Source organism: Barbus barbus (genome assembly GCF_936440315.1).
Source record: "Barbus barbus genome assembly, chromosome: 19".
NCBI lineage: Eukaryota > Metazoa > Chordata > Actinopteri > Cypriniformes > Cyprinidae > Barbus > Barbus barbus.
The window spans coordinates 24,078,726-24,095,732 of NC_136747.1; the positions used below are offsets into that span (position 1 = coordinate 24,078,726).

At 36.2% G+C, this 17,007-nt stretch overlaps 1 protein-coding gene across 2 annotated transcripts in view; it reads left to right on the forward strand.

Annotated features, from left to right (window-relative positions):
• trappc9 (trafficking protein particle complex subunit 9) overlaps positions 1 to 17,007 on the forward strand; it is a 217,634-nt gene that overhangs the window by 91,731 nt on the left and 108,896 nt on the right. For both annotated transcript variants that reach the window (XM_079441154.1, XM_079441153.1), the window contains one exon: positions 2,849 to 3,001. In XM_079441154.1, coding sequence (XP_079297280.1) covers positions 2,849 to 3,001 — 153 coding nt within the window. The remainder of the gene's footprint in view (positions 1 to 2,848; positions 3,002 to 17,007) is intronic.

The following is a 17,007-nucleotide window of genomic DNA, read 5'->3' on the forward strand; positions in this document are numbered from 1 at the left end:
ATTACAGTTCAAAATAACTGTTTATTTGAATAAAATGCAATTTATTCCTGTGATGCAAATCTGAATTTTCAGCATCATTACTCCAGTCTTCAGTGTTACATGATCCTTCACAAATCATCGTAATATGCTGATTTGCTGATCAGTAAACATTTATTATTATGATTAACAATGTTGAAAACAGTTTGTGCTGTTTATAGGTTTACAATATATTTCCACAAATATAATATTTTGCATATCCATATTTTTTGGAAACTACCCCCCCCCCCCCCAAATAAAAATAAAAATAAATAATAATTTAAGAAGCCTTCCATATCCACCGTTTTCTTGAACATGGAAGCAAGCCTATGGGCGAGAATTTATTAGTGAATAACAAGAGGAATAACAACGTGCAGTAAACGGTAAAACTGTAAAAAGTTCAGTAAACGGTAAAACTGTAAAACGTGCAGTAAACGGTTAAACTGTAAAAAGTTCAGTAAACGGCAAAAGAGGAATAACAACGTGCAGTAAACGGTAAACCTGTAAAACGTGCAGTAAACGGTAAAACGTGCAGTAAACGGTAAAACTGTAAAACGTGCAGTAAACGGTAAAACTGTAAAAAGTTCAGTAAACGGTAAAACTGCACTTCAAACCAGTGTGTTCATAATTAAGATGATACATTAAAATAATATGGTAAGACAGTAATTTTCAATATCAAGCAGCAAAACTGTTTTGTACAGCTAAAAAAAGCTGGACGCGGATGACACCGAAAGCTAGACCCATAGAATTTACAAATGGCTGTGCCCATTTTTACGGGAAGAAAAAGATGATAGTTCAAATAGAGCGATCCTTTATATTCTGTGCGTGTTCAGAGATATTTAAGGTTTCCCAGCCCTTAAATTGTGATTTAAATGGTGGTTCTTGTCCAGAAAAAGCTGTAGTGTCATGTTGAAAATCAAACATCTGACTTCAGACATTCTTTTGTGACTAAATCAAGGTTTTGGGTTTGTAAACCCGCGTTCAGACTGAATTTTATGACTGCTCATAGACACCAGAGGTTATCAATCGTGAAAATAGGCATCTGTTTTGCTCAGAAATGGTCAAACCTTTCATCAGGCCTCAGACAAACAGGTGGCAGGTGTTAATACGAGTCAGCGGGTTGATTTTGAAGTGTTTTCCTCATGAATGTCTGATGACTGTCATTGTAATACAGCATCTTGTTCATGCGTTCTTCAGTCTTTCTTGTGGAAATGAAAATCAAAGCTGTGATTCGTAAGGATCATGCGCCTGTAGGGGAGACGCTAATTTAAACTTTCACAGACATGTTGCACTCATTTGACTTCGTTATTTGGCCTCTGTCTATTATTCATCTTCAGTGAGGTTTGGGAGCTGTTAGCATCTGAATGAAGCTTTGAACAGCCGTTTCTTCTGTCTTCACACAGAGAGACGACGACATGAACAGAGAGCGAGTTTGTAAGATTCTCGTTACGCACCGGGATCAAACTCTCAATTGCATTTCTCCTTAGGCAACAATGTTGTGCAGTTTCCGTAAAATATGGAGAGAAGGTCAACAACACCTGAACTAAATACTCCAGTGGAGATACATTCCATGGTACTGAATGATTACTATAGTCATGTATAATGCATGGCTCTTCAGTGAATACCTCTGTATTATATGTCCAAAAAGTTTTCATTTCATTTTCAGGGTTCATTTCCCATTGCTGGTTCATCCAAATACCTGCTGGGGATTTATGCACTTTACTTCACATGATTATTATTTTTTTTATTTTTTATTTTTTTTTTGGTCTAGTTTTAATATTTGATTTTAAGATTTACATTTGTTTTGATATTATTTTTATTTTATTTTCATTTCATTTTTTTTTCTGCATTTTGATTGTCATCATTTTGGATTTATATTTAGAGATCAGATTTGCTGTTAAATCAGACACTTCATTTGAAGTATACCATATAAGAAACTATTTGCCAAGTGCAGAGAGTGTGAGGAGTTTCTCTCGGTGCAGTTGATCAAAACATATCTGAATTCAGAGCTTTTGATCTAGGTTTTCTTAATGTTATTTGTGGTATTTTTTTTTTTCTTATTTTCTGTGATGGGTTTCTTCTCATAGGTTTGCATCACCAAAGTTTTATAAATTTGCAGTTTACCAGGGTGAATAATTTAATACCAGTTTTCGAGTTGTTTGGATAGTTAGAAAAAAAGAGAGTTGACTCACATACTGTAATAAAGGGAATTTTTGAGAGAAATTGAATTATATAGATTGTTATACAGCAGGGGTCTTCAGTAGGGAGTCTATGACAGTATTGCAGTGGCTCCACCAATTAACCAAACAAAAATTCAATAATATATGATTTTAAAGTGCAAATCATGCCTTTACATATGATGTGGTTATATGGTACTTTTGTAGTAGCTGCTGTGGTTTGATTCAGAGGTTGGACTACTGTTTACTGTTTAATGGACTACTGTTTTTGTGCAGCTATATGCATATGCAAGAAAAAGATCGATCAATTATGTGCATCCTAATTTTGGTGTACAGATCTATTAATTATGCATGACAATGCATGTACAAATATTTAATATAAAAACAAAATCATGCATGCAATGTCTCAAATACACCTTTTTATATATATATATATATATATATATATATATATATATATGTATGTATGTGTTTTTAAATTCTAATAATAATGATAATAATAATAAAGATTTTAGTTTTTTCTCATATTTTTAAAACTAAGAATTGTAATTCTTTTTTTTATCATTAGTTTAAAAATCCTTGTTTGTCACTGACGTTTGCAGATCATTTAATTCCTTAGTGCTGTAATTCAATCTTTCCCTTTTTCTGTCTTACAGAGAAGCTGTTTGGTAAGTTCTTGACCTGGGACCTGCAGGATGCTCTGTCCCACCTGCCTCTGAAATCCGGTCAATCCGTCTCCATCCCTGTCAACATAAGCGCCAAACTGGACTTCTCTGGCCAGGAGAACTTGCTACACGACCTGAACGACGGTAAACATCCACATGACACGCAAAAACAACATCATTAGGGTCCGTTCTGGTTTGTCCCATCCAATTTACGCTCAATTTCTGAGAGTGCATCACCGGAACCATCGCACTATAATCAAGACTGGCTTGATTGCTCTCTGATAGATAGAAAGGCAGTATTCACTTTGCCCTGTTATGGTAGATCTGATCCAAGCGAGGTGATTTGAAATGGTGTCCGTACCCTCTCATTTCACATTCAACAGAGACATCAGCCGTCTCTTTCCTGTATTACCCCCTCTCCGTCCCCTCTGCCCTCTCTTATATCCTCTCTGGATTCATATCTATTTCCTCTTCACGTCTTGTTCCTTTTGTCTGTTTCCTGGTTATATTACACTTATACCTTCTTTCTTCCTGTCTAACCTCTTGTTTTGCCTCTCAAGCGCACTGAAAAGGAGAAAGCACCATTATCACAGTTGTTTCTACTAATATATATACATATATATATTTGAAAGAAATGTTAAAACTTTTATTTATCAGGGATGCATGAAATTGATTGAAAATGACAGTGAAAGTGACAAACTTTCTATTCAACAAAAAAAAATTATATTACAAAAATGTTAACCTGTTTCAACATTGATAATAAGAAACATTTCTTGAGCAAATCAGTATATTACAAGGATTTCTGAAGGATCATGTGACACTGAAGATTGGAGTAATGATGCTGAAAATGTATAAATAAATAAATAATTGTATAAATAATAAAAAAGTAAAAATATAAATAAGTAAATGTATAAATATAAAATAAAAAAGATTATGAAATGCATGACAAAATGTTAAAAGTAATGAAAAATAATAAAATAAATATAAAATAAAATGTGAAATCAATAAAAATAATAAATCTGAAAATTTAATATTATGAAATATCTAATGTTAAACTATATTTGAAATGTATTCAATTCATATTTTAAAATCCACATAGAAAACAGTTTTCTATTTAAAATGGGGATAATATTATTGTTTTTACTGTATTTTTGATCAAATAAGTGCAGCCTTCGTGAGCAGAAGAAAAAAAATCATAAACTGATGTGGCCTGTCATGATAATATTTCAGGTTTTTGAGTCATTTTTACAAATTTGATTCAGTAAATGGTCTTTCTTTAGAAAAAAGATCAAATGAAAATTTGGTTCTGTATCAACTCAAACATTTCTCATCCAATTCTACCAAGATCAAATGATCTGAACTGCTCTCCAAATCAGCTGTTTAGATGTTCATTCTCACTGAATGTCAACAGTTGACTATTTTTTTAATATTTTTAAGGAATTCGAGAAGAACTCTTGCAATAAAGTATAAAATGTCAGTAAAAATTAGCAACTTCTTTTGAGCCCTAAAGAGCACTATCTGAGAATGGGAAATGTCCTCCAGGTCTGTTTGTACGCACATGTAAATATTAATGAGACACGAGAAGAGCAGACTGTAGCAGACGAGTAGTGGTGTGCGTCTGTCTGCTGCTTTTCTGCTTGAATTACAAACAGGTGCGCAATGAACAGCCTCCTTCCTCTCTCTCTCCTGGGTCTCTCCTCAGACGCTGCTAAAATGTTTTAATTATTGTTGAAATAATAATTTTCTCTGAATTAGGCCGATAAGACAGCTTAAAGCCTGTCCTATTAGCGCAGCATGTAGAGGGCAGTGAATTGTAAACACTGCTGATGTTATCGCAGGTTCTAATACATTATTGCTGTTATTTAGCAGTACTATTAGCACTGTTTGCTATTGGTCCGAAGTTAAACCGTCAAAGTTACTGAACTCAAAACTGCCTGAAGCTCGGACTCCCCCCGAAAGGGGAGTCACGAGGTTTCCACGGTGATGAGTGTCTCTAGAGCACCGAAGGTAAAGAGAAGAACTCGCCTTTTGGGTGTGAGAGAAGTTTTATCTGACCCTGTAACACCTGTAACAGTTTGACCAATAACAAGGCACATAGTTTCAGCGGGAAAGTGTTTCTTTGTCTCACTTGACACCTCATTTGCATGTATTATGACTGTACTGCTCGATCGGTGTAATTCTAGTTATAGTATGATGCGTTTCACGAGGTCACAGTGTACATCATTGTTTGAGAAATAAAGAGCAGATCATTTTGATATCAAGAAAGATATCTAGAATATATTAAACCAGAGATACATTCATACACCCTGAATATGAGTGTTTAGAGATTACTAATACAAATAACGAGTGGTCACTAGGCTAATATAATAAGGAAACATACAAACAACACATGCCTATACCTGGTACCTTTGTAACTGATTAATTATGGTCTAAATAAAGGAAATCTCTATGCGTGTTGTACTTGTGGAGGTAATCCACTGGTCAGCCAGGCCGCTGGTGTCTGGTATCAAGGGTCATTTAGTTCTCTGGAATATGTTTGAAGTCCCATGGAGAGAACAGATCTGTCGTTCTAACGTCTTTTTGACAGTGGGGGCAACCATTGGCAATTTAGCACCCATATAAAGGTCGGATGTCGGGCCAGGTCTGTGAATTATATGCAAATGTCAAAAGGCTAAAAGGGGTCTCTTAAGACATAAAGTCCCAATGACCATCAAGGATCATAAGCAGATGTTACACTGGCCTATTTGAATTACGCAAATCCAAGGGGAAAATTTAGGTTCTCCTAAAAGGGGAAGATTTAGGGTCTCCCAGTCGTTTTCTGTCAAAATAAAAGCCCTACGGTTTAATGCTTGAAAGCAAAGACATTAAGACAACCATAAATATTAGTATTGGAGATTTACTTTTATTCAGTAAAAGAACTAGTCTTATTCTTATTTTCTTGAAATGCTCTTTTTTTTTTTTTTTTTTTTTTTTTTTTACGGTACAGTGGCATTATTACAATAATTAACTTTTGAAAGCAAATAAATTAAGACATTCACCGATGGTGTGAGGACCCTATTGGAATTGCTCTGTTTATTATTATTATTCTTCTCCAAAGTGAATCGCATTTTTGAGGCCCCTAAACATGCTCCAAATCTCATGAAACTGTGCACACGGGTCAGAACAGGCGAAATGTACATCTGATATGGGTTTCAGAAGTGGGTGTGGCAAAATAGCTCGATAGCGCCACCTATAAAATTTCAAAAGAGTGTGCCTTGAGCTACGTTTTACGTACATGCACGAAAATCAGTACACACGTGTAACACACCATTACCTACAAAAAAGTATCTTGGAACAAAATCCAAAACCCAACAGGAAGTACGTTATTTTGAATTTCCTGTATGATTTTTGAGCAGTTTTTGCAATTTCCAGGCCTCGTACTTTGATGAACTCCTCCTACAGTTTTAATCAGATCGTATTCAAATTTGCTGCGTGTAATGATAAGGCCTCTGTGATTCTGAATTTCAAAGATCTTGAGTTTTCGTCAAGGGGCGTGTCCCTGACGGCCTGACAAAGTTTGATGTTTTGCCATGAAACAGGAAGTTGCTGTAACTCAGGCAAGCAATGTCCGATCTGCCCCAAACTTCACGTTTGATAGGATTTACCCATACCCATGCCCATATTCAGTTACAGTCACAGCGCCACCTGCTGGCAACAGGAAGTGACATGTTTAACACTGTCATGGATTCCTAGGAGCATATCAAAAAGTGTTAAATAGGCTGGCAACATGCTACAAACATACTAAAACATGCTAGCAACACTTAGCTAAGTGCTAAAGCATGCTGTTAACCCTCTGGGGTCTGAGGGTGTTTTGGGGGCCTGGAGAAGTTTTGACACCCTGATATTTGTGCTTTTTTCAGTTACTTATAAACATATAAATGGCTAAAGTCTAATGACACTGTAAACAGCACAAAGTGGGCTACAATAATATGGTTGCAGCATTTATGTACATGATTGTGTTTTTGAGAAAGCAACGTTTATGTGTGGTTAGTGAAAAACTAAAATTTTGAAGTCACTGAAAGAAGGCCATAAAAAACATACAGAAAATTTGTTTACAAGACTTTTGAGAACTGGATCTTGTAGTCTAGAGTTTTTGCTTCAAAATAATGTGAAAATCGTCTTGTTTTCTTGCTCATAGAAAACAGTATATTGATTTAAATTTTCGAAGTCACTTTTTGAGTAAAAAGGATCTATGCGAGAAGGTGCCAACCTTCACATTCACACCTGAGAAGACAAAGGCCCTCATAATGATCTGCATAATGAGCCATTCAGTCAGGTAAGTGACTAAGAGGGAATAGTTACAAGAAAGAATATGAGGAAAAAATTAATTTATGTAATTTTTGTTAGTAGTTTATTCAGAATATATTTAGCTATCACACAAAATAACTTGAAATTCACTTACAAGTGCAGAACATTTTATTAGGAACAATCAAAGCTGACTTTTTAGCATCATTACTCCAGTCACACAATCCTTCAGAAGTCATTCTAATATTTATAATTTGCTACTCAAAATAATTTGCTACTCAAAAAAAAAAAAAAAAATTACACATATACACACACACACATATATATATATATATATGTGTGTATATGTGTAATTTTTTTTTTTTTTTTTTTTTATTGAATAGAAAGTTCAGAAGAACAGCATCGTTTGTAACATGATGTCTTTATCATCACTTGTGTGCTAAATAAAAGTTTTAATTCATATATATATACTGACTCCAAGCTTTTGAACCCGGCATTTTCATAGTGTATATTGTTTATGTGCTCTGAAGAAAAAAAACACACAAAAAAAACACATTTTGAAATTCTGGGTTATTTCTCTCAGCAGATCTTCTTCCAGAAACAGAAAGTAGCCGGGATGAACTTGTTTGTGGATGTTTGAATGTGAAAGGCGCGAACGGTGGGTGGGCGTGATCTCATTAGGTATGAGTTGAGACGGGAAAACTAGACATTGCGTTGGTTTCATACAGATTACTTTAACAGAATATTTGTTTTGGACGTGACTTCATTTAAAAGTATACATTTCAAGCTGTCTATACATATATTTCTCATGTATTTGAGGCGAGTATTAGTGGAGATCCATGTTGTTTTATTTACGTGTCTGTGAAGAGAGGTGACCGAGACAGAGCCGGTGTTACAGTTTAACTGGTTTCCGTGTTATCTGGTGACCAACTTCCTGGTTGGTCCTTCGCTCCAGATGTGATGGGACGATTGCAGCAGATTCGCCGATTCTGAAAGCACAAACTGATGTGATCTTAAGCTGTCTAATAACACTTGCTCATTACACGATTTTGGTATTCTTGTAATGATTACAAATTAATGTTATGATCGCCCGTAGCGGCTGAATTACGGGAATAAAAAAAAAATGTCTGTTTGGCATGGGTTTCGAACACGCCCAAAAATAGTTGTGCTGGAAGACACCAGTAATGAACGCACTGAGCTACCGAGCTGCATTTTTCTCTATACACTGACTTTGCCCCAAATGGGTCTATGTAGAGGGATTGCTTTTCCTTTGGATAAACAACCTTGACAATGCAATACCACATATGGAGAAAAAAAAATAAATAAATAATAATAATTTATCTTAAGGAATAGTTGATCTTAGGATGCTCTGAGGAACCTACAATGAGTGTCCAGTGGTGGTTTATACACAAGGCTCCAATTAGCACATCATATTCCAGTGGATCCAGCTACAATAAAGCAGGTGACTGTCAAGATATAGACCTTTCCACATGGTCAATAAAGTCTTTGCCACATGGAGGCCATTTGATACGAGTCTACTACAAAACCTCTTTTGGAGTCTGTGGTGTACTGTTTCACCAAACTGGTGAGGTACGCATTTATTATCTAAAAACAGTAGTACATTAGTAGTCATCTTTATGTATACTTCTAGCAACACAAACCCATTGGCTAATAAGGAAACACAACAACCTACCTCAGTTTCTAGCTCCTTCCCAGGTGCAAGATGATCCCTCAAATTTCTAGAAATTTTTTTGTAGGGCCCCATCTTGCTCCACAAAACCCCCTGTTTTTTCCCAGCCCAGATAGCCTCTACCACTACAAAAAAAAAATATACAATTCAATTTATTTAATCAATTTTTAAAAGGTTAAAAAAATTAAAAGAAAAGAAAAAAAACTTACACCTTTCTGAGGCATCAGTTGGAGACTGTGTGGAACAAGAAGAAAACTTTAATGTTATTTAGTGCAGAATTTCAGGGAAACCTTTTACATAGCATATATTGGACTTACATAAGAGTGCTGCAGAGACGTGCTTGTTGGTGGGGTCTCTTGAGGCTCAGGGCATGTAGGTGTGGTCTATTGAGGCTCAGGGCATGTAGGTGGGGTCTCTTTAGGCTCAGGGCATGTAGGTTGGGTCTTTTCAGGCTCTACAGGGAATGTAGGAGGACACTGAACAGAAATGACCATGGTAGCGACAGTTTTAGGCCATTTGTGCGGCAACCTTGGCTCTGGCTCGATGTAGCAGGTAAGGTGGTTCACATTTACCTTCAGCGTGGCCTTTCCTTTTTCAGAAACTAGGTCCACACTTTTACCTTCAATGTTAACTATTGTAAAAGGGCCTAGCATGGCACTTCCCATTTTTCCTCCCTTTCGCTGTTCTTCGCGAACATTTTTGCGCAAAACTTTGTCTCCAACTTCAAATCTGTCCTCCTCCCCCTGCAGAGCTTTCCTCTTCCTCACCTTTTCTCTAACCTTTTCTACATTCTCCAAGACCACTTTGCACACTTTTGGCAGATCTTGGAGGCCAGTAGTCAAGGCTTTCGATGTCACTGTTCTCTCCACCATTTCATCATTTACCTGAAACATAAAACACAAATATCAGCTACATCTACTGAATCTTTAACTGCTGATAAAACTAATATTAGGAATCTCTAAGAACCCACCTCATAGAACTTCTGAAGGGTATCTTGCCTCCCGGCCAAACATGAGATAGTAAGGAGAGAACTGTGTTGTGAGCTGCTTTTTGGTCCTAAGTGCAAATAAGGTTGCCTTCAGGTGTGTGTCCCAGCTCTCAGCATTTGAACCCATCAACTTTGTTAGAACTCTGAAAGGTAATTATTCGTTTTATCCTTGTTACTATACAGTATCTGTTAAGGTTATGCAGCTATAAACAATCCAGGTCAGCATTATACCTTTAGATGCTTCCATTCATTTTCTCCACAAGGCCATTGGTTTGTGGGTGGTATGGAGAGCACAAGTTCCATTTAATACCCGACCTTTGACAAAGGTCAAAATTAGTCTGTGAAGATAAGTGTACAGTAGGGTTGGGCATCGTTTTGATTTGAACGATTCTGATTCCGATTCCGATTCTTCCTTTCGATCTCGGTTCTTTTCGATTCTCAATTCCGATTCTTTGTGGGCTGGAGTCAAAACATGTCACAGGCTCATTTGATTTCACAGAGGATAATTTTATTTTGATTCAATATGAGTTTTAGTTTTAGGAGCTGCAGCCCATGTAGGAGAAAATTACCACATATGCGGTAACTTTTCTGTGGCACTCTTCCACTTTCTCCGCTGGCATTTTCCCCTGCTTTGCTGCCAATGGAGTTTCACAACGAGTCTCCACCGGTTTAGCATTAGCAGCAGTAATATTAGGACTGCTACTAGCGTGGGCAATTTGCATAACGCTACATTCATCTACGAGGGAAAAAAAATATATTTCAGTAACGTTGTTGTTCACCAAATTTGGTCAAGCGCTTTATTGTTGTCACTTATCTGATTGTTGTGACGAGGTAACGTTACTAACGTTGGTTAGCGCAGGGTTGCCCAAGGAGGACGAGACAGTGGACCTGCGCAGCACGTCAAACACGCTACACTCCTTAATTTGTACATCATGTAGGTGTTTCGTCATATTCGTAGTGCATCCTCCCGTGCAAGATATAATTTTGTCACATGTGTTGCACTGTGCCGACCCAGGCTTTTTTAGTGTGAAATAAAGCCACACTTTTGAGCGCCGCTTACCGTGCTCCATAGCTGCAACTGAATAAGCGCGCGGCAAGCACTTCCGGAAATACGGTGGCCACAATGGAAACCAAAACTTGCGCGTTTGGAACCGATGATCGGAATCGAAAACAAATTTTAGAAACAATTCCAATGGCATCGTTATTTTTTTAACGGTTCCAAGTTGGAACCGGTTCTCGATGCCCAACCCTAGTGTACAGTATACTGAAAAATGAGAATTACCTTTTTTTTTTTTTAAGACCCAGAGCACATTAGGTAACAAAAATGTTTGACAAACTCTTTGCCTTGGTCTGTCAAAATCCTTTTTGGAGCTCCAAATTTATAGAAAAAAATCTAAAATGCAGTCAGACACTTGCAGTTTTTGATTTCAGTGGGTAGGCCTCTATACACTTAGTAAAATAATCAATCATAACACAAATGTATTGATTCCCCTGCTTGGTTGGAGTCAATTTCCCAACCAAATCCATTCCCACCAGTTCCAGAGGCTCTGTGATCTGGGAAAAAAATATGGTGTATAGAAGGACAATATAGAAGGACTCAAATTTTGGAACACTACTGTCATTGGATATACTCACCTCTATCGGGATGTAGGCCTTCTTCTCCTTCAATGTAGACCTTCTGGCCTGGCATTCAGGGCACTTGGCTATCTACAAAATGTAATGTTCTGTGTTAAGTACATTCTAGCGATTTAGTGATTTTTATTTAAAATAATGAGCCACAAATGAGTAGGCAAGAATAAAACTCACCCATTTGCGGATGTCCTCTTCCATGCCAGGCCAGTAGAATCTGGAGCTGATGGCATCTCAAGTTTTTTCCATGCCACAATGACCCCCCTGATCACTGGCATGGAGGCTAACAAAAATATAATTTGCCTCCTCTGGCTCAGATGACCACTTTGGCCAAATGTTCACCTCGCCTACGCCTCTGACATATATAGTTAAGCAGGCCATCTGATATAGAATAGACAAAGGCTAAGGTAATTATTTGCTGTACTTGTGCCCCTAAAATGGCAATTTTAAGGCTTACCTTTCACTATATAGCTTTCAGCTCTTCTTTTAATGATGAACTTATCCAGTTTGGAACATCCAGGAGGATATGTTCCATGGAGAAGACTTTTACAGGATCCATCTACTCACAATCACGTTCTCTCACTAAATCACCACAACTCGCTACACAAAGTTGGGTGAAAAAGTGAAATATATAGGCTTGTCAATTGACTGATTAATTTTTGTTTTGATAATATGGAGCATCTGTGGACTTGTCATTTGGACAGAATGAAACTGGTAGCTTAACGGTTTTAACGAGGACACATTTCCTTAATGATTACCACTTAGCCTGCTATGATTATAGAAAGCTGATTTGAACACAAGCAACTTTTCAAGGTTTGCAAGGCCTTTTTAAATAAACTGCCATTTTATTAGGACTGTAACATGTCATTAAAGTTTAATAAAGTAGTTACATTTTCTGACATCCTGACAGAGGATTTCAACAGATGTTGAAACAAAGAGATGCGGTTGGCCTTTTTAGTGTGTGATGTAGACTTCATAACATTGGCAATGAACTGCAAAAATAGATGTATGCAGCATTTCTCTTTGAGTAACAACAATGTTTAATAATAATAGGTAGCATTACTTTTCTGTAAAGTGTAATTTACTTTGTTTAAAGAACTTATTTTTCTGTTTGTATGGTTGAGATTGTATGTATCTGAATTGGAATCCACTAGACACTAAGCACAATTTACAAAACTTTGTCATTACAGACCCACATGCAAAGACCAACATAGTTTTGATTAAAACAAGAACCCAGATGGCCATTCCCATTACAACCATTAAAGCTCATGAAACTTTGCTGTTGTTTTTGTTCATATTTTTCAGCTGAATTTTGATAATGTTCATATTTCATATATTTTTTATTAAACAAATTTGATGAGATACAAGATATTTCACAAATGAACATGGGCACATTGGCTTTAAAGTGCAACATGCAGTCTTCCCAGATTTATAGCACCTGTGAACTATGGTTTCACAGGGAATGTGTTGGCCAGTGCTTTCCTTTAAAAAAAACTGTTCTGACACCAATGTAATAGTAAAATCACATGTAAAAATCAATCACATTTGTTTACATTTTCTTTTGTAGCACAGAATTCTTAAATACATTTTTTAAAAATCTTCAATTCTTTAAGTTATTTACCCATTTCTTTTTTCATACTAAGAGGTTGCATGGGGAAAATGTCCCACAAAACATCTGTGTTGCTTTAGAATTGCTCACAATTATTAGACATTTCTAAAATCTAATTCAACCACTTGAAGTGTACCATTGAGGAAGACTTCCTTTGTCCTGCTTGTGTGTAGTGTGTGTGTGTGTGTGTGTGTGTGTGTGTGTGTGTATTGTAAACCTGTGAAAAGTGCTATAAAGGTATAATTTGAATAGTTTTTCACCTTTATTTATATAGCGCTTTATAAAATGCTGATTGTCAAAGCAGCTTTACAGTGTCAACAGGAAAATAGAGGACAACATCAGTCATTTTCCAGCTAAAGTCAGTTCATTGATGATTTAAAACATTGTAAAAGTGTATGTGGGTAGCCTGCCAGTGTAAGAATGTGTTTTGCCAATGATCCACTGGATCGCAACATAGAACTAGACTTAAACTTCGGGGTGTTGTTATGCAATAACAGTGTTTACATTAATGGGATTCGTTGTGACGATGTGCAATTTTTCTGATCGTATGATCAAATCATAATCATTCAGCAGCATTAGAAGTGCTTTGTCTGGAGAATGACGTTACCTTATTGTGACAGTAAAACTAGATTTTGGCTAGCAAACAGGTCACAAGTTAACACAGGCACATTTCCTTGATTCAGCCATGCTGCATAATGTTACGCCGATTGTAAATTTTTTTTAATTCCCATAATTCAGCCGCTACGGGCGATCATACCATTAATTTGTAATCATTACAAGAATAGCAAAATCGTGTAATGAGCAAGTGTTATTAGACAGCTTAAGATCACATCAGTTTGTGCTTTCAGAATCGGCGAATCTGCTGCGGTCGTCCCATCACATCTGGAGCGACGGACCTGAACCAGGAAGTTGGTCACCAGATAATACGGAAATTAGGGAAACCGTAACACTGGCGGAGAACGCACCCTGTTTATTTTCTCCCGGTGCGGGCTTCGACCCCAGGGCAGTGAAACAGGAAGTTGCAGTGTTCAATCACCCTCAAATTTAACAAGTTTGATAAGAGTCCTGTCCTGAACACATCTATATACCCATATTCGGTTATAGTCATAGCGCCACCTGCTGGCAACAGGAAGTGGCATGTTTAACACTGTAATGGACTCCTAGGAGCATATTAAAAAGTGAGCAAGTGTTAAACAGGCTGGGAACATGCTACAAACTTCCTAAAACATTTTAGTAACACTTGGCTAAGTGCTAAAGCACTAATGCAGTGAAACAGGAAGTTGATGTAACTCAGACATGCAGTGTCCAATCTGCCCGAAACGTAACATGTTTGATGAGAGTCCTGTCCTGAACACACCTACAGGCTCACATTCAGTTACAGTTATAGCGCCACCTACTGGCAACAGGAAGTGGCATGTTTAACACTGTGATGCACTATTAGCAACACAGTAAAATATGACATTGTGTGCTAAACATGTTAGAAACATTCTCAAACATGCTAGCAACACTTACTAAGTGCTAATGCATGCTATTAATACTATGAAAAAGGAAATTGTTGTAACTCATACATACAATGCCCAATCTGCCCCAAACTTCACACGTTTTCTAAGAGTCCTGGCCTGAGCACATCTAAAGGCCAATATTCAGTTATATTTATAGCGCCACCTGCTGGCAACAGGAAAGGACTTGTTTCATTGTTTCAATAATTAATTAAAAATTGTATTAATTATTGAAATGAAAATAATTATAATAGTTGTTGTTATTATTATTATTATTATTATTAATAGGTACTTATTCTTTATTTTACAGTAGTCGTACAGTAGTATAATAAATTACACTTTAATTACAAGTATTGCAATAAATATCTTTGATTTAATGTTTATAATTTAAATAAGAATACTTTGTGCATTATTTTTTTATTAAATATTTCATTTGAATAGTTTTTATTTTACAGTGCAATAGTGTTATTACTATAATTTACTGTTTGAAAGCAAAGAAATTAAGACAGCCATATTTATTATTGTTATTATTATTATTATTTTTACAGTGATATTTCAGTAGTATACTGTAGTACTGTTACAGCTGTAATAAGTTTATTTATTTATTTTCTTTTAGAATTTAAATAAATACTGATTATTATTATTATTATTATTATTATTATTATTGATCAGGGAAAACCGGTTTTCTCCATTTTCTTTTTGGTCCTCAGCTGATCACATGCCTGCAACATTTATTTTCTTAGTAATTATTTTTAGAGGTTCAATGAGTAAATTAGTTGTTAACCAGCTGATTAATCAATTCAATACGTGAATGAGTTGTCAGACTGATTCAGTTGATCAGAGTGAGTTTAATCAAACTGATTCATTAAAAAGAATCGGCTTATGGAAAGCATTTGTTAGTTGAACACACCGTACATTTCCTTTCTGTTCCCTTCTGCTCGTTTTTGTCTCTATCGCTCTCTGAGCGTCTGTCTCCATCTCTCCTGTCAGCATAACTCAGGCTGTGATGGCGGTGATGTCATCGCTGTGATGCAATGCTCTGTCTGTCTCTCAGGAGGCCGTTGGGTTCAGTCCGTACGTGAGTTTCTTTAACATGCCGCGCGCTTTCGTTCATTCATCCGTCCTCTATAAATCGTCTCCCCGTCAGAGAGCGGCAGAGCGCGAGGGCCAGACAGTCGGACTAAACACATCAGTCCCTGAATGTTAAAATGTCAGCGCAAGAACAACATAATGAGAGAGGAGAGCGGCTCCATTAAACCGGGCGGCTCCCCCCGCTGAGAGCCCGCTGGAGGTAAGCGTTTACCCTTCATGCGGGACATCAGCCGGCCGCAGAGCCCGGTGCGGATGATGTCACGCCGCCTCATAGGGATGAACTTGCTAGCCTCGTTGGGTAACGTCTGGTAATCGCCGAGCACCGTGTTTTCCAATGCGACCTGCTGAGTTTTACTTAAGCAGAGAAGTAAATGACGTCTGTTAGGCATAAGCTGTTCAGGATGTTCATTACATGGATCATTTGAGCTGATATTGAGCTCCTAGACTTTTTTATTTCTTTTGTCTACTTTGAAAAGATAAAAATCAAATTATGGCAGAAAAGCCAGATGCCAAAAATAGTCTCGTCTTGCTTGGCAACTTGTTTTGTGCTTTTTTATTTATTTTATTTTTTTATTTTGGACACTAACTTTTAAAGGCACTATGTAAAATAATAATTTATTGTTATTGTAATTATTATTATTATTATTATTATTATTAGATATTAATTAAATCTTTAAAGGTTATATATAAATATATTTCTGTATTTTAATATTAAAGTATTTTATTTTTTATAGTATTAAAATATTATTTAAAAAATATTATTAAATCATTTAATGTACTATATGAAAATAATGCTTTATGCATTTTAATAATAATAAATTATTTAATGTTTTTATATTAATATTATTAATATTATGTGTGTTAAAAACCTTTATGACCTGTATTATTATTATTAGTAGTAGTAGTAGTATAAAATTAGTGCTGTCAATCGATTTAAAAAAATGTAATCGCGTTAATCACAGTCCTGGACTGTGATGAATCACGATTAATCGCAAATTTAAAATACTAGGATTTGCCTGTAAATGTGTTGAAATAAAGGAATGCATGACAAACTAGTTTATTACATAATCCTTATTCTTTTGTTTTTATTCAGCTGTTATCAGCCTTTATACTGCCAATAAAACGTTTACCAAGCCACATCGCTTCAATCCCATCACACATTTACCCAACTATTATCAAAAGTATTTCTAAATAAATACAAAACATTTTCTTGCGACCTTACATGAAGTATTATGATAAAATGCATTATGAAGAAGAATTGGACCTGTTCTGCAGGTGCATTAGAGCTAACATTAGCATCATGCTACATAAAACAATTTATGAGATTAATAGTACACTTTTACTCAGAAATCATTTTAA